This window comes from Tenrec ecaudatus, chromosome 3 (assembly GCF_050624435.1).
Source record: "Tenrec ecaudatus isolate mTenEca1 chromosome 3, mTenEca1.hap1, whole genome shotgun sequence".
NCBI lineage: Eukaryota > Metazoa > Chordata > Mammalia > Afrosoricida > Tenrecidae > Tenrec > Tenrec ecaudatus.
The window spans coordinates 71,862,027-71,884,290 of NC_134532.1; the positions used below are offsets into that span (position 1 = coordinate 71,862,027).

The 22,264-nt window shown below is 43.6% G+C and overlaps 1 protein-coding gene across 1 annotated transcript in view; it reads left to right on the plus strand.

The window, feature by feature from the left end:
• Positions 1-232: 232 nt before the first annotated feature.
• Positions 233-22,264, plus strand: part of FREM3 (FRAS1 related extracellular matrix 3) — a 95,218-nt gene continuing 73,186 nt past the window's right edge. Inside the window, exons 1-2 of the mRNA XM_075544808.1 lie at positions 233-5,399; positions 7,555-7,644. Coding sequence (XP_075400923.1) covers positions 233-5,399; positions 7,555-7,644 — 5,257 coding nt within the window. The remainder of the gene's footprint in view (positions 5,400-7,554; positions 7,645-22,264) is intronic.

The window sequence follows — 22,264 nt, forward strand, 5'->3', positions numbered from 1 at the left end:
ACCCACGCCCCTACCCCTCATTCCCCCTCCCCCCCAGCTGCTTTCCTACCTGCCACCGCTGCAGCGCGACCACTCGCTCTGACTGGGTCCGCGCGTCCCCTCCGCCTTCTGCAGCCGCTGCGGAGCGCGCACCCCTGGGAGAGCGCAGCCTGGGGCAGAGCGCACCCCTGGGAGAGCGCAGCCTGGGAGAGCGCAGCCTCGGGCAGCGCGGGCCGCGAAGTCCCGGGTGGTCATGGCTGGGCCTTGGCGGCTCCCCGCGGGGACGCCCCGGCAGCTGGCCGCGGCGCTTGCCTGCCTGCTCCTGAGCTGCCCTGCGCTGCAAGGACAGGTAGCCTGGCCCGGGACCGGGCGCCGCCCGGAGCTCCACCTGCCCGGCTCCCGGGAAGAACTTGGCCTCAGCGTCCCCGACGGCCCCGGAGTCCTGGTAGCTAACCCCGAGCTCCGGGTGCCCGTGGGGCGTTGGATTTGGCTGGACCCGCACCGGGACTTGGAGATCCGGGTGCAGCCCGGGGACCGTTGTGAAGTGACGGTGCTGGGTACCCCGCCGCTACAGCGGGGCTCGCTGTCCCCGCGCCGCTTTCCCTGCGCCTTCGGGCCCCACCAGGTTCGATACACGGACTTTGGGGCCCGCCGTCCCGTCGGCTCCCGGGTGCCGCTGCAACTGCGCTACGACACCCCGATCAACTCGTTCGTGCTCCCCTTCACGCTGCGGGTGCGAGTGGTCTTCTCCCGACTGGAGCTGGTGACGCGCAACAGGCCGCTGGTGGTGGGGAAGCTTGGGGGCTGGAGCCCCGCTGTGGGCCACAGAGTGCTGCACTTCGCCTCCCCGCAGTCCGTGACTCCAGCCGCCCGCGGGTGCCGGCTCACCCCTCTTCCACTCCAAGGGGACTCGCTGCCCAGGTATGGGCGCTTAGTGGACGCTGCGGGGACCCCTCTCCCTCAGGGCAAAGGTGTGAACTGTGAGACTTTCCTCCAGGCTGGAATACGCTACAAGCACATGGCCGCCGCCCCACTTTCACCCAATCGGGACTATGTGCCCATGATGGCAGAGTTCCTAGGGTCAGAGGACCATGGCTCTGGGTCAGTTGAGGTGCTGGCCCGCGAGCACTTCCAGTTGCTGGTGAAAATCCGAGAGGGAGCCAAGAACAAGGCCCCCTGGCCCAGTTTCCAGGCCACGATGAGGATGGAGGTGGATCAGCACATGCTAACCGCCCTGACGCCTGACGCTCTGGTCGCAGAGGACATGGAGTCAGACCCTGATGACCTGGTTTTCAACCTTCTTAATGCCTCCAGAGTCTCCCCGGAGTACCCTTGCCAGCAGGGGTATCTGATCACCACCGACGACCCCCGGGGACTTCCCATCTTTTCCTTCACCCAAAGGGAGCTTCGGGACCTGAAAATTGCCTACCAGCCTCCTACACAGAGTGTTCGTGAGGAATTCCTCTTTCAGCTGGAGCTAGAGGTGATGGACAGAGAAGGTGCCACATCAGACCCCTTTGCCTTTGTGGTGGTGGTGAAACCGCTGAATCCCCTGGCCCCGGTGGCAACCAGTAACAGGGGACTGCTGCTTTTTGAAGGCCAATCAAGATCCTTGGGCAGTGGCGACAGCCTACAGATAGGTGGTAGAGACAAACTGGAAGAGGTGAAAGTGACTGTAGTTGGGGGCTTGAGACATGGGCACTTGGTGGGGTTTGGGGCATCTTCTGAATACCAGTATTTCACACCAATGGACCTGACAGCAGGGCGAGTCATATACCTGCACGATGGCAGCAACACCTATAGTGACAACATCATCTTCCGGATGGACGACGGGCACCACCAGGTGGAATTCCTCTTCCCCATTACCATTATACCTGTTGATGATGAACCACCTGTAGTGATTGCCAACATGGGATTATCAGTAAGCGAAGGGCAAGTGGTCCAGATCTCCCCGTTGGTCCTTAGCGCAATGGATATTGACTCTGAGGAGTCCACCATCCGCTTTGTGCTGGAGAAACAGACTCTGGAAGAAGAAGCAGCAGGAAGTTCTTCTCACTCGAGCCAGCCCTTAGGGGAGATGCTGCTGAGGCAGGTTGAAGCACCTCTGTCTCCTACTGAGGAAGAGTGGCATTATGTGGAAAGGGAAGGATTGTATGAGAAAGTGGTGACTGAGTGGCTACAGAGAGATATAATAGAAGGAAGACTCTTCTACCACCATTTTGGACACCACAGTCCTCAAACTGTAAAGGTCCATTTGACCTTCCATGTGCAGGACGACCATGACCCACCCAATGTATCCAAGCTGCACTTCTTCATTGTCAAGGTTCAGCCAGTGGATCTGCTGAGACCAGAGCTGTATCCCGGAACTACTCTAGAAATGAATGTGCAAGAATACCAACTCACTCACTTCCAGAAGAAATTCCTCCAATACACAGACCAAGATTCAGATGACCAGAACCTACAATACACTCTACTGACAGCTCCAACGGACACAGATGGCAACCGCCAAGTCCCAGTTGGAGAAATTGTACTCACTGATGTGCCAGATACACCCAGCATGCACTTTACCCAGGCCCAGGTAAATCACCACAAAGTTGCCTACCAGCCTCCCCAGACGAAGCTGGGTTTTGTGCTCCGAGTTGTGCAATTCAACTACCTAGTGGAAGATGCTGCAGGCAATAGTGTTGCAGGCACATTCACGTTATTCCTGCAGCCTTTGAAAGAGCAGCCTCCGCAAGTCACGAACAGAGGCTTCGCTGTCCTGGAAGGAAGCAGCTTTATCCTCAGCAGTAATGAGCTGGATGTTCTAGACCCTGATACGAATGTTGGCCACATCCTCTTCCGATTAGTCCAGGAACCCCAACATGGACACTTACAGTACTTGAAAAAACGTATGGTCCCAGGAGAATCTTTTAAGCGAGCTGATATTATCAACGGAAGTGTATCTTACCAGCATGACAGAGACCAGACTACCAGTGACAGCTTCCAGTTAGAGGTAAGTGACAGGGTACACCATGTGCCCATCACTGTCCATATTTCTGTGAGTCCCACTACTGACAAGAGTACTAGAATCCGGAGCACAGACAGGTCATTATCGGATGGCTCCATAGATGTACTAGAGAATGGAGCCACTGAGATCATCATGGATATCGGTCATGACAAAAAAGACAAACGTCTTTCTATGTTGAATTTTATTTTAGAAAATAGCCCCAAATTGGGCACCATTCTGGTACATGGTTTGCCCGCAGAACGGCTCACTCAAGAGGACCTCACCAGTGGGGCAGTAGCCTATGTCCACACTGGAGGCGAAGTTGGCTTTCAGAAGCAGCATGATGCCTTCAGCCTCGCTCTCTGCAAGGATTCTTATCAGTGGGTGTTGGGGGACAGCACAGAGAAGAGAGTGCATGTGCAAGTCACTGTGCTGCCAGTGGACAATGTGGCCCCCAAGGCCTCCGTGGGGGAGTCCTACATTGTCTATGAAGGTGAGAAGAGTCCCTTGACCTTGAAACATCTCTGCATCGAAGATGTGGACACTCCCCAGGATAAAATTTTATGCACAGTGACCAGTCAGCCAGCCTCCGGCTACCTGGAAAAGACTGCACCAGGGCCTGGCTCAGAAGTGCCAAGGGCAGGTAGCCCCATCAGTGCTTTCTCCATCAAAGACGTCCAAAAGATGCACATCAGTTATGTGCAGAGTATCCACAAAGGGCTAGAACCGCAAGAAGATCAATTCACCTTTTATTGCTCTGACGGTATCAATGTTTCCCCCAATGTCTTCTTCCCTATCATCATTCTACCCACCAACGATGAGCAGCCTCAGCTTTTCACCCACGAGTTTGTGGTATTGGAAGGAATGAGCCTGGTCATAGACACCCTCCTTCTCAGTGGAACAGATGTTGACTTGCCACCGAATGAGCTTCATTTTCAACTCACAGTCCTCCCTCAGCATGGACGAATCATGCAGCAGCTGGCCACAGGCAGCCAGCCCATCCACAGCTTCACCTTAGAGGACATACGGGAGGCCTCCACCATCGTGTATGAACATGATGACTCAGAGACCACCGAGGACGGTTTTGAAATCTGGCTGAGCGACGGCAAGCACACCACACACAGGAAGGTCCCCATCAGCGTGATCCCGGTAGATGATGAAAGCCCTCAACTGATCATCAACAAGGTGCTGCAAGTCGAGACTGGACACAGCAGAGTCATCACAAACAAGGTCCTGAAGGCCACCGACATTGATTCTGATGATGAAAGCCTCAACTTTGTCCTCCGTTCTGAACCTCAACAAGGATTTCTCCAGCAGGTGAGAAAGCCTGGAGGGGAGGTGATGAGCAACCTCACCCTTGGGATGAACTTTACCCAGGAGGAGGTTGATCGAGGCCTCCTTTATTACACTCACATGGGTCAAAAAGGTGTTCGCGACCTTATCAAGTTCGATGTGACGGATGGAGTTAACCCATTAAAGGACTGCTACATCTATGTGAAAATTGGCAGCCTGGAGGAAATCTTTCCTGAGGTAGTAAGTAAAGGAGTCCCCTTGAAAGAAGATGGCAGAGCGACCCTCAGCACACATCTACTTAGCACCTGTGACAACAACGCTGATGAACAGCTTCTCTTTAGCATCACACAAGCTCCTAGCCACGGCCACTTGGAACGCGCTGACCAACCAGGCAAAGCCATTGCCTCTTTCACTCAGCTTCAATTGGCTGGCAACCAAATATTCTATGTTCATACTTCAAATGATGAGATAAAGACGGACAGCTTCGAGTTGCATGGGACTGATGGACACCATACTGTCTTCAAAATCTTCTGGATCTTCATCCTGGATCTGGAGAGTAAGAGACCTATCTTGAGCATCCACAAACTGATGCTGCAGAAAGGGGAGAGCAAACTCATCACTCCTTTAGAATTGACAGTCGTGGACAATGACACCCCAGAAGATCGCCTTTTCTTTATCATCAGCCAAGTCCCCAGGCATGGTAGGATTTTATATAATGGCAGCCAGCCTGCTTCCACCTTCACCAAGCAGGACGTGAATGAAAACCTGATCAGCTACTGGCATGATGACAGTGATGCTGAGGAAGACAGTTTCTCCTTGACTGTGACTGATCGGAAGCACACTGGCTTCTCTGTCTTCCCAAATACTGCCGTGGAGACACGCACACCTCAGGTAATGAGGATCCAGATAAACTCCCTGGACAATAAACTTCCCCAGGTTGTCATTAACACAGGTGCCCCAGCCTTGAAGCGCCTTCCAGCTGGACACCTGGGTTTCCTAATTACCAGCGATTCTCTGAAGGCAGAAGACCAGGGCAGTCCCCACAGACTCCTGAAGTTTCAAGTGACCAGACAACCAGAGCACGGCTTCCTTGTGAACACTGGCCATGGAAATGAGAGAGCACAAGCATTTACACAAGGTTAGTACTTACTGCCCCTTAGCTGTCTCTTCCCTTCTCCTTCGGTGCCCTTGTTCTCTATGGAAAATTAGACTGATCTGAGGCCATGGAAAGAAATATTTGGGTCCTAATGAAATAGCACAGCATATTAACTTATTCTGATCATCAAAATGGCAATAAGCTTTTTGTTATTTTGCAGTTTCAACAGACTAGCCACTTAGCAAGAACCCACAGGCATTTAAGAAGGCTGTGTTACACTTTAACACTGCAGACCGTGGGCACATTCTGCTACTGAAACATTAGAAGATAAGGTTTTGTTTGGATAATATTGGGTTTTGTATTAATATTTGTTTTCTTTTGAGTAAATGATTAATATCTAGTGATCATTTGCATAATGTATTAGTAAAGCTGCCTTTTTAAGTAGTTTGCTGTCTGGATTTTGTAAATACATATTTGTATTCCCCTATGCTGATGTAATTTCCACATATCTAAGAAAGCTCAGAACTAACTTTGCATGCGTGTAGGGGGGATGCTTTAACAACCACGTTCTTTAGACGTGATGCTTCCATTAATGATGAACAAGAAATAAAGAAAAAGACCCCTCTGGTTTCCCAAGTGATGTGATTTCCCAGGTTTCTCTTTAGACAGTCTCCCAACTTCTTTATATAGCTTTCTAGACGTGATGTGAGGAAATGTATGGGGTTTCCAACATATAACACATTTACACCTTGATGCCATCTCAGAGTAAAATGACTTTGTGATGGGAGATTTTGAAAATAGCTTGGTTACATTTTCAAGGGTATTAATTGCATTGTTTAGGTATTTGTTTGGCTTTTTGCTCCTAAGGCAAATGAAGTCATGTGTGGTTCAATAAGAATATTTCTAGTAAATGAATATCTCCTCTCTCAGGCTGAAGAGTCCTGGTGGCGTCGTGTGTACACATTAGGCTGCTAACCACAATGTCAGGTTCAAACCTACCAGCCACCAGCTTTCTACTCTTGTAAATAGTTCTGGTCTCTGAAACCCACTAGGGCTATACTGCCCTGCCTTACGGGTCACTATAAGTCTGAATTGACTCAATGACAGTTAATTCATTTTTGTTTTTAGTCACAAGCGGAGTTCTCAAGAGAAGTAAAACTAGTAACACTTCTGTGTGTATATGGGGAGAGAGAGGTTTGGGTCAAGGAAAGAGCTCACATGGGTTGTTGAGATGAGCAGTTTCCAAGTCCATGGCTTCTCCTGACTCATGCACTTGTTGAGACTGATGAACGCAAGAGCGCTAAGCGAGGAAGCAGCCTTCTGGTTACAGACAGATAAATCCAAGGTTGCAATGTGATGGTAGGCTGCTGACCGCTCTCAGGATCCGCACACAGTACAGCACACTGCTGGCCCCCCTCCAGAAAACTGGAGGCCAGATGGTGAGCCAGATGTAGGATCCAGACCCAGCGAAACACAAACAAGCTTTTGCCTAGTGCCCATTTCTGTCAGAAGATGACCACATTCTTGAAGCCACTGCCTCTAATTAATTGGCTGCTCAAGGCAGCTCTCATACTGGAAGTGATTGCATTGTGTTAGGTCTCCTCGCGGAGATTACTAGCCTTCACTGCCAAACCACGGGGAATCCTGGCCAGCCGAGTCAACCCAAAACCTTTAACTATCAACGATCCAAATTCAATTGCCTTTAAAATACGAATCATTAGCCATTGAAAGACAGAATTGTAGGCCTCAGTAACAAATTCTTGAAAACTCAGGAGAATATAAAAATATCTATTTTAGTCTTTTTTTCTTAGAAGGCAGCTGTTATTCTTGTTTTGATTCAATTCAGTAATAACCGAGTGCTCACCATGGTCCATGCTCCATACTTGTGCAAAAGAATCAAAACTCAATCGACCTGGCTCTCCATAGTGTCAGATTGCTCTAAGTCTTGTCTAACTAGAATGTCCTCCTTGCTCAGCATCAATCAGGGATCATATACACCGTAGCACTGAGATATATTTAAAACTAGATCTCCATTTTTCCAATTCTACTTTGAGAAAAAGTTAGGTTTGTGTTCACCAGGTCATGGTTTTAAATTTTATTTATGGAAACATTGCCACGTTTCCATTAAAAGTTTGAAGTTCTTAACACATTAATTCTCTGTTTGCTAATATAGTGTGATATAATGCTCTTTTCTCAGCTGATATTGATGAGTTGAGAATCTGCTATGTCGCAAGAGAGGACAGTAAAGCGACGAAGGATGTCTTCTACTTCTCTCTTGAAGACAATGGTAAGTCAATACTGAATCCTTATACAGAATTCTTGGTTAATTGAAATCAATATGAAGCTGAAAATAAAGTTTAAATTATACATAGTGATACCAATCCATAATGTCATAAATGTCCAGTAAAGTCATCTCATAAGTGACCAGCAAATAAGTTCTATTTTTAAAATGGATGGTCCTGTCAAAGGAGTCTTGACAATACCTTTTTAGAAAAGGGACGTGTTATGGATTAAATTGTGACCACTAGCTCCCTCCAAAAAAACATGTGTTGTAAATTTTAACCGATAAGCCTATGTTTGTAATCCCATTTGGGAATGTGTATCTTTATGTTATTAAGAAGGGAGGGCTACCATAGCGTGTACCTTGAGTCCATCTCATTTGATATACAAGAGCTTAAGAGTCAGGGTGGAGGAGGGAGGGAAAACTGAGAAACTGATGATGGCAACAAAAGTACAAATGTGCTTGACACATTGATGGATGTATGGATTGTGATAAGAGCTGTATGAGCCCCCAATAAGATGTTTAAAAAGAGAGAGAGATTAAGGGGTAAAAACAGCAGAGATGAGATGTCAGACAGTGTAAGACATGACAAAATAATAACAATTTATAAATTATCAAGGGTTCATGAGAGAGGGAGAGCAGGAAGGAAGGTGAAAAAATGAGGAGCTGATACCAAGGGCTTAAGTAGAAAGCAAATGTTTTGAGAATGATGATGGCAACAAATGTACAAATGTGCTTGACACAATGGATGGATGGATTGTGATAAGAGCTGTAGGAGTCCTCAATAAAATGTTTTTAAAAAGAGAGATTAAGAGGTAAAAACAGCAGAGATGGGGGGAAAGAGATGACATCCCACGTGAAGATCACCCAGGAGCAGAAGCTCAACGAGACAAAGACCTTCCTCCAGAACTGATGGGAAGAACACTTTCCTGTAGGGCTGTCACTCTGAACCTAGACGTCCAGCCTCCTAAACCGTGTAAAATAAACTTGTTAAAGCCGCCCATTTGTGGCACTTTCTTTATAGCTACACTAGGTAATGAAGAGAGAGCGCAAAGAGGACCTTCAGTAATGAGGCGTGCAGTGTGTGACTCAACCCGGGCTGTGTGTGTGAACCTACAGAAGAATCTGCTCCTCGGGATATCCAGGCACCCGGTCATTCTAAAACAAGCTGCAACAATAGGCTTAGGTTTTATGAGCAGGCCTTTCATCTCCAGAATGGAATCTCGGAGGGCTCCTGGGATGTTAGAATATCAGTCTTCCTGGACCGAATGAACAACATCATGATGAGCATGTGGAGCATAAACCTGCCCATCACCTCGCCTCCCCCAGCCCCACCAAAACATAACCCGCCTTATTCTGCAGCATTCACTTCTTTCTATTATATCTTCAAAGCAGCATAACAGGAAGCAGCTAGTTAATAGAAGGTGTGGCTTGGAGATGGGTTTTTTTTGGGGGGGGGGGCGTGTTGCACAGCTAGAGATTTGCTGATTGTGTGGGCAAAAGGAAAATCATTTTTCTAGTATGACAAAATAATAGCAGACATTATGTCCGTGGGCTTCTTGCCACTCAATAACCTCTTTCAATATAAATCATTACTCATTCCCAGTGAGCAGCATGCATTTTCTGCTTAAATTGTGTGTAATCAGTCATGGTCTCTGTTTACTGGAAAGCAGACCTGTGTTAAAATCCGTACAGTCCACTAGGTTTGACTCTCAACCTGCCTAGTGCATCCCAGAGCAATTTATGTATCTGCTTTGTGATCCATCATCTATAAAATACTAGTATCTATACTTCCTCTACATGTTGCTAAGAGGGATAAGAACAATAATAAATGAAAGCCCTTGGCACATGTTTTTGTTTGTTTGGTTGGTGTGGTTTGGTTTTCAGGGGGCGTTTTGGGGGGGAGTGGGAAGGGCAGGTGAGGTATTACTACACCTGCTACAAGGTAGAAGGTTTGGAGGAATTTTCACAGAACATTGGAAGAATCCCCAGCATATAATGAACAGTCCATAAACATTGTTGCCATTAGAATAATAAACTGAAAAACTAATATTTAATGTTGTTTTTTTCCCATATTAAAAGTCAGTCTGAAAAAAGATTTCACTGGTGCTGTAATGAGAGCATGTGAAAACACAGGATCAGCTTTTTAAACTATTTTTTAGGTAGTGCCTGGAACCTAGGAGTCTTACATTTTTTGCACTTTTCACTTTTAAACCCATTTCTTATTTATTAGACATCCAACATGCGAGTATAAGAAAAAGAAGTAACTTGAATTCACATTTCTTCTCTTTGAAGCTACATGCTGAATGCAAAAGAATTATCTTTCTTTCTGTACATCTTGCTATCCTTTTGTGCCTTTTTCTGACTTCTGTGCTGTAGTTAAATGAAGCAACATATAACAAAAATGTACTACAATGCTTAGCATAGAGAAAATTAGTAATAAATACAAATATTTTTTCTCTATTTTCTTCTCATGTAGCTGTGAATGTAACTATATTTATGTATGGAGCTTTGTGTTTTAAATAGAAACTTTTAACAATGTTCCTTGTTTGCATGATTTGTCGATTTCTACAGTTTTGATAGATCCTGACTAAGACTTCTTTTCATTATAGACATTGATGAATTATGAAAATCCCGCCAAAACTAAAACCAAGTTCACTGCCATTGGCATCAACTCCACAGCAGTGAGTCTGGTTTTGGTTTGGGCCTGATTTTCATGATTCACCAATGTCTACAGTTTTGAGATATCCTGACTAAGACTTCTTTTCAGTGGAACCTTATTCAGTCTGCTTTTTAACTACTTTTTGGTGCTAAATGCCTCATGCTCAAGGTTATCATGAAAGCACTCTCCACTCTGCCAATTAAGCATGCCATCCAATTCATAAGACTTCCCTTTAACTCTTCAGCTTGAGTCAAATTTCACATGTCACTAAAGGTGAATAAGGAATGAATGGATAAGGATAATGAATAAGACCAAAGCAAGATGAGTGCGTTTGAACAATGGCATACCAGTGAAGACTATTGAAAATACCATGGACTGCCAAAATAACAAACAAATGTGTCTTATAAGAAATACAGCCAGGATGCTCCTTAGAAGTAGGAATGGCAGACTTCGTCTCACATAGCTTAGACGTGCTAGTTGGCGAGAACAGCTCCTGGAAGAGGACGCCATGCTTAGTAGAGTGGAGGGGCAGCAAAAACAAAGAAGGTCCTCAAGGGGATGCATTGGCTCAGTGACTGAACCAATGAGTTCAAACATAACAGCAATTGGATGACTCGGGCCTGGGCAATGTTTGCACATAGGGTTGCTATGAGCGGGAACAGACCTCACAACCATAGTCTGCAAGGGTAAGTTCAAAGTATTGCTATTAAGATTCCAGTTCATACAGGGTTTATCCCAGATAAAAGGTGCTCAATATGTCTCTGTGATGATGGCTGAAGACAAGCTCTCTCAAGGACACACTTAGCTTAGATACATTAGGGTGCTTTTAGATAGAGACAGAAAGAGAGGGAGAGAGAGAGAGAGAAGTTCAATCAAAATAACAGCTTCCCAGGGAATCTGCTAGGCCAGTTAAATTCAAGAAAGTCAACTTAGAAAGTCAGTTCAGACCGATGAAACACACAACTTTCCTCTAGCTCTTTGGATACCACCCTGACACACAGCTCATCCTGATCTTAAACCAGGCAGTATTCCTCTGTTCTGTTCACACAGCTGCCCTCCTCATCCTTGTGCAGGTTTGGCAGGAGCACAGTGGAGCCTTCTGAGAGTCCCATTCTTCTCAAGCCTACCCATAGTTTGTTATGGTCCGCATAGTCAAATGCCTACGTAGAGTCAATAAACACAAGTAAGCATTTTCCTGGTAGTCTCTGCTTTGACCCAAGATCTATCGTGCATCAGCAATGATATCCCTGGGAGATATATCAGCAATGCTATCCCATGTTCTTTTCTGACTCTGGCCCGAAACTCTGGCAGCTCCCTGACAATATACTGCTATAGCCCTTGTTGGATGATCTTCCACAAAATTTTACTGGCATATGATATTCATGATATTGTTCTACGATGTCAGCATTCTGTTGAGTCACTTTTCTGTGGAATGGATACAAATAGAGATCCCTTCCAGCCAGTTGGCCAACTTGCTATCTTCCAAGTCTCCTGGCATACAGGAATGAGTATTTCCTGTCCTTTATCAGCTTGGTGAAACATTTCAATTGGAATTCCATCAATTCCTGGAAACTTGTTTTTAGCTATGTTTTCAGTGCAGCTTGAACTTCTCCCTTCAGTAACACTGGTTCTTGCTCATATGCTACCTCCTGACATGGTGGAATGCTGACTAGTTCTTTTTGATACAGGGACTCTGGGTATTTTCCCCATCTTCTTTGGATACTCCCTGCATCATTCAATATTTTGCTCATAGAATCTGTCAAGATTGCCACCTGAGGCTTGAATTTTCTCTTTGGTTCTTTCCATTTCAGATATGCTGAATGTGTTCTTCCCTTTGAGTTTTTGAATTTTATGTCTTTGCACTTTTAATTATATTACTTTATTTTTTTCTTTTCAAACTGCTTTGTGGAATTTTTCATTTAGCTCTTTGATTTCACCATTTATTCCATTTGCCTTACCGTCAATTAGGAGCAAGTGTCCGTCTCTTCTGACATCCACTTAGATCTTTCCTCTCTTTTTTGTCTTTTTAATGACCTTTTGCTTTCTTGATGGATGCATGTCCTTGATTTCCTCTTGTTTCATTCTCAACATAGTAAGAAAATTATTTTCTGATTTGACATGGACACTCCCAGTCCATTTCAGCTCACTAATGCCTAGAAGTTGACTTTTGTGGGTTCCATTTCAGTTTTTATAACTTTCAGTTTTCCTAGATTCATGCTTTGTTTATGCAAAGTTCCAATTATTTATTGTTGTTTGCAGCAGTTTCTCCCCATTTTGAGTCATGCCCCAACAGCAAAAGAAGGGTCCAAACTCTTTTTGGAGCAAATGAAGGGCGCACAGTCTCTACTCCGTCTCCATAATTTTGGTCAGCTCTATTTTGAAAAGGCAACTCCTCCTCAGTCATATTTTGAGTGCCTTCTAGACCGAGGGGCTCACAGTCTGGCACTTTCTCCAACAATGTTCTGCTTCTTTTCATGAAGTTTTCAGTATCTGACAATGTTTCAATTCTGTCCATGAGATTTTCAGTGGTTAATTCCTCTTAATTGAAGCTCTGCTGAAACCTGTCCACTTTTGGTGACCCTGCTGCCATTTGGAATACCTTCCAGCATCACAATAACACACAAACCACCACAATTTGACAAACTCAAGGGAAATTGGTTGTTAAACTCTATAGGAAAAGAAAATACAGGAATAATGTTCATGCCAGCCCCACCTCCCAAAAAAATAAAATAGCCTTTACTTGAAGTCTATTTACTCATAATTCCCAAACAATTCTAATTTGGGGTCATATTAAATTAATTCTAAATTAGTTATTATCCAAAAAGAAGTACAAAAACAGTATGAGTTCAAAGCAAAGATGGCTACAGAATGTTCAACATAGTTCCATAACTCCTTATAACAGAGGGGGAAATTTTAGAAAAATACATATAAACATTCTAGGAGTATTTAAAAATGTCATAATAAATTTCTATTTTTTGACATAGTAAGAGGTTGACAAGATCTTGTTAAATGACAAAAACTGCATGGAAAACAGTATTAAAGATGTAAACTATATATGATTGTTTGGCACATACACCTAAATGCATAGAAAAAGTCTAAAGTACATAAAGCAAGATGTTAAAATTGCTTAGAATGCCCATGACTAATTAAATCTTTATTTCTTCGAATTTTTCTTTACATTGTCTTGTGCAGATACTTGATAATGAGTACCATTATTATTAGAAAAGAGCAATTTCCACTTAGGGAGAAAAACACACGAATACATCACAACAATCTTAGGTCAATAATATTGAATTATATGGCAAGCCCAGTAATTCTGGCTTAGAGATAATTTTTAAATGTTCCCTTTTATAATGTAATGGGTTCAAAATTATAAACAAAGGTGAATCAATGTGGATTCTTTTTAGGCAGGAAGGAATCGATGATTAAATTGGCTGTCAACCTTTTCTCCCATCAGTGCAACCTGGTTTGTACTCTTAATGTTTTACAAATGTTGAGTAAAGATGAATTGTAAGCATGGGGATATGCTATGAGCAAGGTAGGTCCACAGGCAACAGAGCAGACAATTAGAGAGACAGATGAGGCTCATCAGCCATGCTCCCACGGTGCAGAGGAGCGCATCCATGAGAGGAAAGAAACAGTCACAGATGGTCCTGTTTGCGGATCCGAAACAAAATGTTATATAACCCACTTTCCTATGAGAGGCAGGACAGCCAGGCAACACTTCTTTCTGTGTACACTGACACTAAGAGTCAGAAATATTCAATATCACCTAACAGCAGTAGCAACAAATGTCATTTGTGTTTTCATTTGACTTTATGTCATTCTATCTCCTATTTAGCTCTTAGGAGCCCTGGTGGGCACTACAAGCTACCCTCATGGTTGGTGGTTCAAATACACTAGCCTTTCCTTGAGGGAAGGATGAGGCTATCTGCTCCCATAAAGACTTACAGCCTCGGAAACTCTATACAAGCTCCACATGAGTCTGAAGTGACTCGATGGCAGTGAGTAAGGGTAAGGTATTAGCTTTGGAGGCTCTCTGAATGTACTAATAGTCAACACACATGGCTGCGCACTTAAAGTTTAGAGTTTTGCGGTTACCCCTGGGTGCCTCAGAGGAAAGACCTGGTGATCCCCTTTGGAAAAGTAAGCCATTAGCAATCCTATGGAGCATGGGTGTACTCTGACATACATGGAGTTGACATGAAGGAAATATGCTTCCCCCCCCACCCCTCCATAGGATTTTGTCCAGTCTGTTCAGCCATACTATTTTTATTGCAGTAAATTTTTTGTTACAAATTACCAGTTGCTGCCCAATTGATTCCAACTTGTGGTGACTTTACGTGTGACAGAGTAGAACTGTGTTCTGTATGGTGTTCTTGACTGATCTGTACAGAGGAGATCGTTATGCCTTTCTTTTGTGGTGTTGAGTAGGTTTGAACCACCAACCTTTAGGTTAGCCACAGATCACAATCCACTTGTGTCACCCATGAACCTTTGCTACAAATTATTTTTTAAAGGGCAACACCTTTACACAACATCCAAGATTGAGTGTTTTTAGAAGAATATTTAATAAATAGGAGAATTGTTAAGAAGCAATATTAGAAACTCTCTTAGGAGCCCTGGTGGTTTAGTGGGTAAGGTGTTGGGCTACAGTCTACAAGGTCAGCAGTTCAAAGCCACCGGTTGCTCCTCAGAAGAAAGATGAGGTTTTCTACCCCTGTAAAGAGTTATAGTTTCAGAAATGACAGGGACAATTCGACCTTCTTCTATTGGGTCACTATGGGGTAGAAGCGGCTTGATGGCAGTGAGTTTGGTAGTGGTGTTTTCTTATTATTATGATGGGTATACTATTAAAATCTTATACTTAGCACTGTGGTACTAACCAAGTATAATTCCAACTGAAAATATTTCTAAAATTCTTCTTAAGTATAGCTGAACTTACAAGTTATAGTAATATAAAAGGCATAAAATATTTTAAGCGGCCCCTAATTCCTCTACCAAATCATTGTTATAAACATTTTAACCAAATAAATGTATGGTTAAAAGTAATAATACTTGAACTGTACATTGATAACTAATTCCTTTCCCAAAAAGGGAATTGTTTCTTATGCATTCTTTCACAAAGAAAATTATTCATAAAACAAAATTTATATACTGTATATATTTGAGTATAAACCAAGTTTTTCAGCACAAAAAAATGTGCTGAAAAACTGGGGTTCAGCTTATACACAGGTCAATGGTACCCCAGCAAGGTGTAGCATCTCACTGGGCCCCCCGCCCCCCGAGGTAACGGGATGAGCGCCAGTTATCTCACGGGTGATTGGCATTTCTCCACTGTTCATTCAAAGCCCAGCAGGGCTTTGCATGTTTGTTTACTCACATCTAACCAATCAGAGCCGTCCTATGACGTGGATGGCTCCAATTCTCAGAAGCACCTATAGTGATTCACTTACACAGGCAGCTGAAATGGTAAGGATGTGTCTGTGGCTGCACTCCATCTCTCCCCTCTGGTCTCTGTGTTAATTCACATCCTGCATCCCCCACCCGCATGAACTACCCCCTCCTCCCAGCTAACACTTGGGGTGGGGTGCATTACCACGAAAGTTCTTTTTCAAAGTCTTGTTTTTTTATCCTATTAGAAATGGATACTCTTGAACCAAAACAAAAACGCCAGTTGTATGAGGCTGGTTTCAAAATGAAGGTTGTGTCAAGAGAAGAAGAGAGCAATAACAGTGTTGCAAGTAGGGAATTCTGTGTTGATGAAAAGCAAGTGAGGGAGTGGCAGAAAATGAAGGCTGACTTGGAACAGATTCCAAAAGCTGAAAAAGCTTGTTGTGGTTTAATGTCTTTTTATGGGGCTCTAAAGAATAAATTGCATAAATGGGTTATGGAGTGTCATCAAAATGTTTACTGCATAACACGCACGGGAATCCGCATACATGCTCTACAAATGGCTAAGGATGACAAATATAAAGCACCAGGCATTGAAAAATTTGCTGCATCAGCAGGATGGTATACCAGCTTCATGAATAGGTTTGGCCTACTATGTTTGAGACAAAGAACAAAGATTTCCCAGAAATTTCCACAAGACCCAAAAGAAAAAATTATGTCATTCCAGTCATTTATTATAAAACAAAGAAGGATTTATAATTATGACCTGGGAGATATAGGGAATATGGATGAAACAGCCATGACTTTTGATCTTCCAAACAACAGTACTGTGGCACATTTTGGAGAAAAACCCATTTTCCTCAAAACCACAGGGAATGGAAAAAAAAAACACTTTACAGTTGTTCTATCATGTTTCGCTAATGGAACTAAGCTACTTGCTGTCATTATTTTTAAAAGAAAGACCTTGCCTAAAAAGATCAATTTCCCACCAAGGTTTACTGTGCGTGCACATGTTAAAGGCTGGATGGCTGAAGACGGAACAAAAAAATGGCTTGAAGAAATTTGGAACTGATGACCAGGAGCAGCCTTAAAGAAAAAGCCGTCGTTATTTGTTTGGGATATGTTCAGAGTCCACCATCAGATGACATAAAAAATTGGCAAAATCTAGTAAAGTTACTTTAGCCATTATTCCAGGTGGGCTTACATCTGTACTGCAGCCTCTGGGTGTATCTTTGAATAAGCCTTTTAAAGACCGTGTGCAAAGGATGTGGCAGGAATGGATGTCATCTGGTCAAGCCCGACTAACAAAAGGAGGAAATCTCATGAAGCCTGACATAGAGTTAATACCAAAGTGGGTTCGAGATGCATGGGAAGACATTCCAGAAGACATGGTGCGATGTGCCTTCCAGAAATGTAGTATTAGCAATGCTATGGATGGCAGTGAAGACTGCGCTTTGTATGAAAATGACAGCAGTGATGGTGATGACGGCGATCTCAGTGAGGACAGCGTCGATGATAACCTCACACCAGCTGAAGCCCTGCATTGGAATACGGATGATGATGAGGAATCCAGTTTTGGAGAATTTTTAACTGTTTACATTTTAGCTTGGTTGCTGATTGGGCTCAGGGAATAGTACTCTTAAGGTATCATTGTTGATAGCTTATTGTTTTTGTTGAACTTATTTTCCACTTACTGTGCTGGTTTACTAATGTTAAATGACTTGTCCTATAATTTATGTTTTTTATTCAAAATAAATATTTAAATACATTACCCCACTGATGTCTCAATTTTTAGTAATTCTATTTTCATTTGTTTTGATTATTGAAACTCACCAATAGCTTCTGCATTTTCCACCCTAGGCTTATACTCAAGTCAATCAGTTTGTGTGGTTTCCCAGGTAATAATTAGGTACCTCGGCTTATACTCTGGTTGGCTTATATTTGAGTATATGTGGTATATCGACTTGGTTTACACAAAAGTGCTTTTTTTATGCTTGACTCTGAAATTTGCCTATTTTTATTCAAATCTCTATCTCTACACACAGATATGCATCTTTGGCAGTAGATAAGTATAAAGAAAATTATAGACTAGAATAAATAGAGCTACTTTTTCTTCCTTACTCATCTTATTCTTTCCAATAAAAAAACACACAACATATATATCATATTAAATGAAGGGGGAAGTGCAGAGTGGAGACCCAAGGCCCAAGTGTCGGCCAATGGAGATCCCCTCATAGAGGGGTTTAGGAGAGGAGATGGGTTAATTAGGGTGTGAGGTAGTATCGATGAAGAACACAGCTTTCCCCCAGATCCTGGATGCTTCCTCCCCCCAACTACCATGATCCGAATTCTGCCTTGCAGGGCTGGATAGGACAGAGGCTGTACACTGGTACATATGAGGGTTGGAGGTACAGGGAATCCAGGGTGGATGATACCTTCAGGACCAAGGGTGTGAGGGACGATGCTGGGAGAGTGGAGGGTGAGTGGGTTGGAAAGGGGGAACTGATTACAAGGATCCACATGTGACCTCTTCCCTGGGAGAGGGACAGCAGAGAAGGGGGGAAGGGAGACTCCGGATAGGGCAAGATATGACAAAATAACGATGTATAAATTACCAAGGGCATATGAGGGAGGGGGGAATGGGGAGGGAGGGGGGGGAAAGAGGACCTGATGCAAGGGGCTTAAGTGGAGAGCAAATGCTTTGAGAATGATTGGGGCAGGGAATGTATGGATGTGCTTTATACAATTGATGTATGTATATGTATGGATTGTGGTAAGAGTTGTTTGAGTCCTTAATAAAATGTAAAAGAAGAAAAGAGAAAAAAATGATTAGGGCAAAGACTGTACAGATGTGCTTTATACAACTGATGTATGTATATGTGTGAACTGTGAAAAGAATTGTATCAGCCCCAATAAATTGTTAAAATAAAAAAATTTTTTTTAAAAAGTCTTTAAAAAAAATTTTTTTAAAAAAACACACAACAAAAACCACACCTATAGAGTTGATTCTGACATAGTGACTCTCTAGTAGACACCTTAAACTAGAAATCTTTTTTAATAAATCATTTTATTGGGGGCTCTTATAGCTCTTATAATAATTCATATGTACATCAATTGTATCAAGAACCCTGTACATATGTTGCCATCATCATTTTCAAAACATTTTCTTTCTACTTGAACCCTTGGTATCAGCTCCTCATTTTTCCCTCCCTCACCAACCCTCTTACTTTTGTGAATCCTGGAGAGACTATAAATCTTGACTGAAGCAGATAACCTCATCTGTTCTCTGCAGACCCACTGATGGATTTGAACTGCCAACTTTGTGAATGAGCAGGCCAGCACTTAACTTACAGTGCCCAAGCTCCTCTATACCTATTGTAATTTAACTGTAGTAATTTAGTCCCCTCTCGCTTACAGTATTGCCATGAACTTTTAACATATCAGCCTACATTTGTGATGGGATTTTTTTTCCAATGAAAATGCTGATTTACCCTGGACATTTAAAGGTCTCAAAAATCCTAACATTTCCCCAAAAGGGATAGTTGCTTGAGACATCAAAGCTTTGTTTCATAGCAGGATGCCAAGACAGAGGTCTGACTGAGGAAGAAAACATGAGACAGTGTACTGTCATTGAGTCGATCCTGACTCATTGCATCCTATACATGGTTTCTAAGGTTGAACATTTTGACAGGGAAAACAGCTACATCTTTCTCCTGAGGAGCAGCTGGTGGGTTTGAACCACAGACCTCACAGTTAGCAGTGCTTACTTTACAGGGTCACCAAGAGCTCCTTGGCGTATGCCAACATTAACTATTAATCCTGAAAAATAAAAAGTCTGAGCAACAACGAATGAATACAGTAAAGACTTTTTTGCTAGTAGATGCTCCAAGAAACTCCTGTCATTACAAACTGCGTCAGGGGTGGCTCTCGCTTCCCTGGCTTGGCAGGTCACTGGACTTCTGGAGGGGTCTCTGCTATTCTTTCTAATTCACGAGGGCCCTAGTGGTGCCAAAGTAGAACTGCCCCAGGGGGGGTCCCTTGGTTTTCTTTTTCATGGAAGCAGATCACCACATCCTTCTTCTACAATATCACAGTGTATGGTCAAGTCATCAGCCTTTAGGTTAGCTGTTTGTGCCCTCTACGGACCTTGAGGGAGTCTCTACTTCTGGGGTTCAGAGGTCTGCCATGCTGAACTGGCAAGGAGGTTCTTATGTTGTCAAGTCTGCAATTCAGTGAACTACCTGCTGATGAAGTCGCTATGCCTCTGAGACCTAGTTTCTTAGAGATGCCAGTACAGGTCACCACAGAGCGCATGGCCTAAAATAATAGAGAAATAAACTCACTACCAAATAGGGAAGCAATAACCCCTTACAGTCTGGAAACAAACTCACCACAGAATAATGGAAACAATAACACTGATGAAGTATGCATACCTTAGACTAATTAACCACTTGAGATCTAACCGCCAAGCACAAAGTTCAGAAGGCGGAATGGAAAGAGGAGAGACAGGGAAGTGGGAAAATGATGCTTCACTGTGGGGACTGCAGTCAATGAGGTGCAACAAGATGTGTATGAATTGGTGAATGGAAAACTGATCTGTTCTATAAACCTTTACCCAATTCACAATTTAATTTTTTTTTAAGTTCTTCAGATTTGAGGCAAAAGTGAGATGATTTCCAGATACTTTTCTTTTTGCTTTCTTTTTTTTTGAAATTCCAATTTATTACAAGCTCAATCTTTACACGGGGCCCCTTCCTCCTTAAAAAACGATAAAACCTTTGGATTCAATGGAGGCGGGAAGGCGGGCCTCACAGTGGGAACTCCGGGGTCCACGCAGGCGCAGCTGGTGTGGGGAAGCTGGCCCTGTCCTGTGACTGCGAACTCTGAGCCCAGCCTGTGGGGAAGGGCCTGTGCCCGGACACGGCGGCCCTGGGTGAGGAGGAGCGCGGCGGACACAAGGACCAGGTCCGTGCAGTCTTGTTCCAGAGGCTCATGTTCCCCAGTTTTCTTTGACAAACGCCCAAACAGCCTAGTGTTTTTTTCCCATTTCAAAATATAAAAATAATGCATACACACGTGATTGCTATCTCAAATCATACTGATTTAATATAAATTAGCCAAAGCTTTCTTTCCTGCCCCCATCCCTAGTCCTATTCCAGAGGAAACGGAAAGCTGTTTTTACTTAAGTAGGTGGCTGAAAAGACAGATAGAATGTGATATAGATGTGTATATATCACATACACTTATTTTTTGCACATACTTAACTCTACCTGTAGCTGCGTGTCCTGTTAATTGTTTAAAATCATAGACGTCTAAGATAGCAGAAACATTTAGATTTTATTTAGTATTTTCTAAGGTTCAATCTTTATGTAAGAGGGAGGGAGCTGCTTACAATTATAGCGTTGGCAATGTACAGCTGGCAAAGAAAGAAGAATAAGAACTAGTATGACTGACTAAATTAGCATAGGCCATCAAATATAATAACTATATAGTGATTATAATCTATTTTAGAACTGAAATAGCCCTCTGAAAGTTACCTAGTACTTGGGATATAGTAGGTCCTCAAGCCATATTTATTGAGTAAAAAAATAAAACACAACCTCACTGCCATCGAGTCAATTCTGACTCAGGCATTAGGCTGGGAGCCTCAGGTGCAGTCGTTTGAAACCAGCAGCAGCTCCTTGGGAGAAAGACTAGGCTTTCTACTTGCATCAACAGTTAGAGTCTCGGACACCCACAGGGGGTCACTCTGAGTTACCATTGACTGGATGGCACTGAGTTTGACTTGGTTTGAGTGACTCCATAGGACAGCCTCGGTGAGTTTCTGAGACTGTAATTCTTTTTTTTAAACATTTTATTAGAGGTTCATACAACTCTTATCATAATCCATACACATACATACATCAGTTGTGTAAAGCACATCTGTACATTCTTTGCCCTAATCATTTTCAAAGCATTTGCTCTCCACTTAAGCCCTTTGCATCAAGTCCTCTTTTTCCCCTCCCTCCCTCTCCCCCCTCCCTCATGAGCCCTTGATAATTTATAAATTATTATTTTGTCATATCTTGCCCTGTCCAGCATCTCCCTTCACCCACTTTTCTGTTGTCCGTCCCCCAGGGATGAGGTCACCTGTAGATCCTTGTAATCGGTTCCCCCTTTCCAACCCACTCACCCTCTACCCTCCCAGTATCACCCCTCACACCCCTGGTCCTGAAGGTATCATCCACCCTGGATTCCCTGTGCCTCCAGCTCCTATATGCACCAGTGTACAACCTCTGCTCTATCCAGACTTGCAAGGTAGAATTCGGATCATGGTAGTGGGGGTGGGGGGGAAGGAGGAAGCATTTAGGAACTGGAGGAAAATTGTATTCTTCATCGGTACTATGTCGCACCCTGACTGACTCATCTCCTCCTCTAGACCCCTCTGTGAGGGAGTCTCCAGTGGCCGACAAATGGGCTTTGGGTCTCCACTCTGCACTTCCCCCTTCATTCACTATGGTAAGATTTTTTTTTTGATGATGCCTTATACCTGATCCCTTCGACACCTCGTGATCACACAGGCTGAGACTG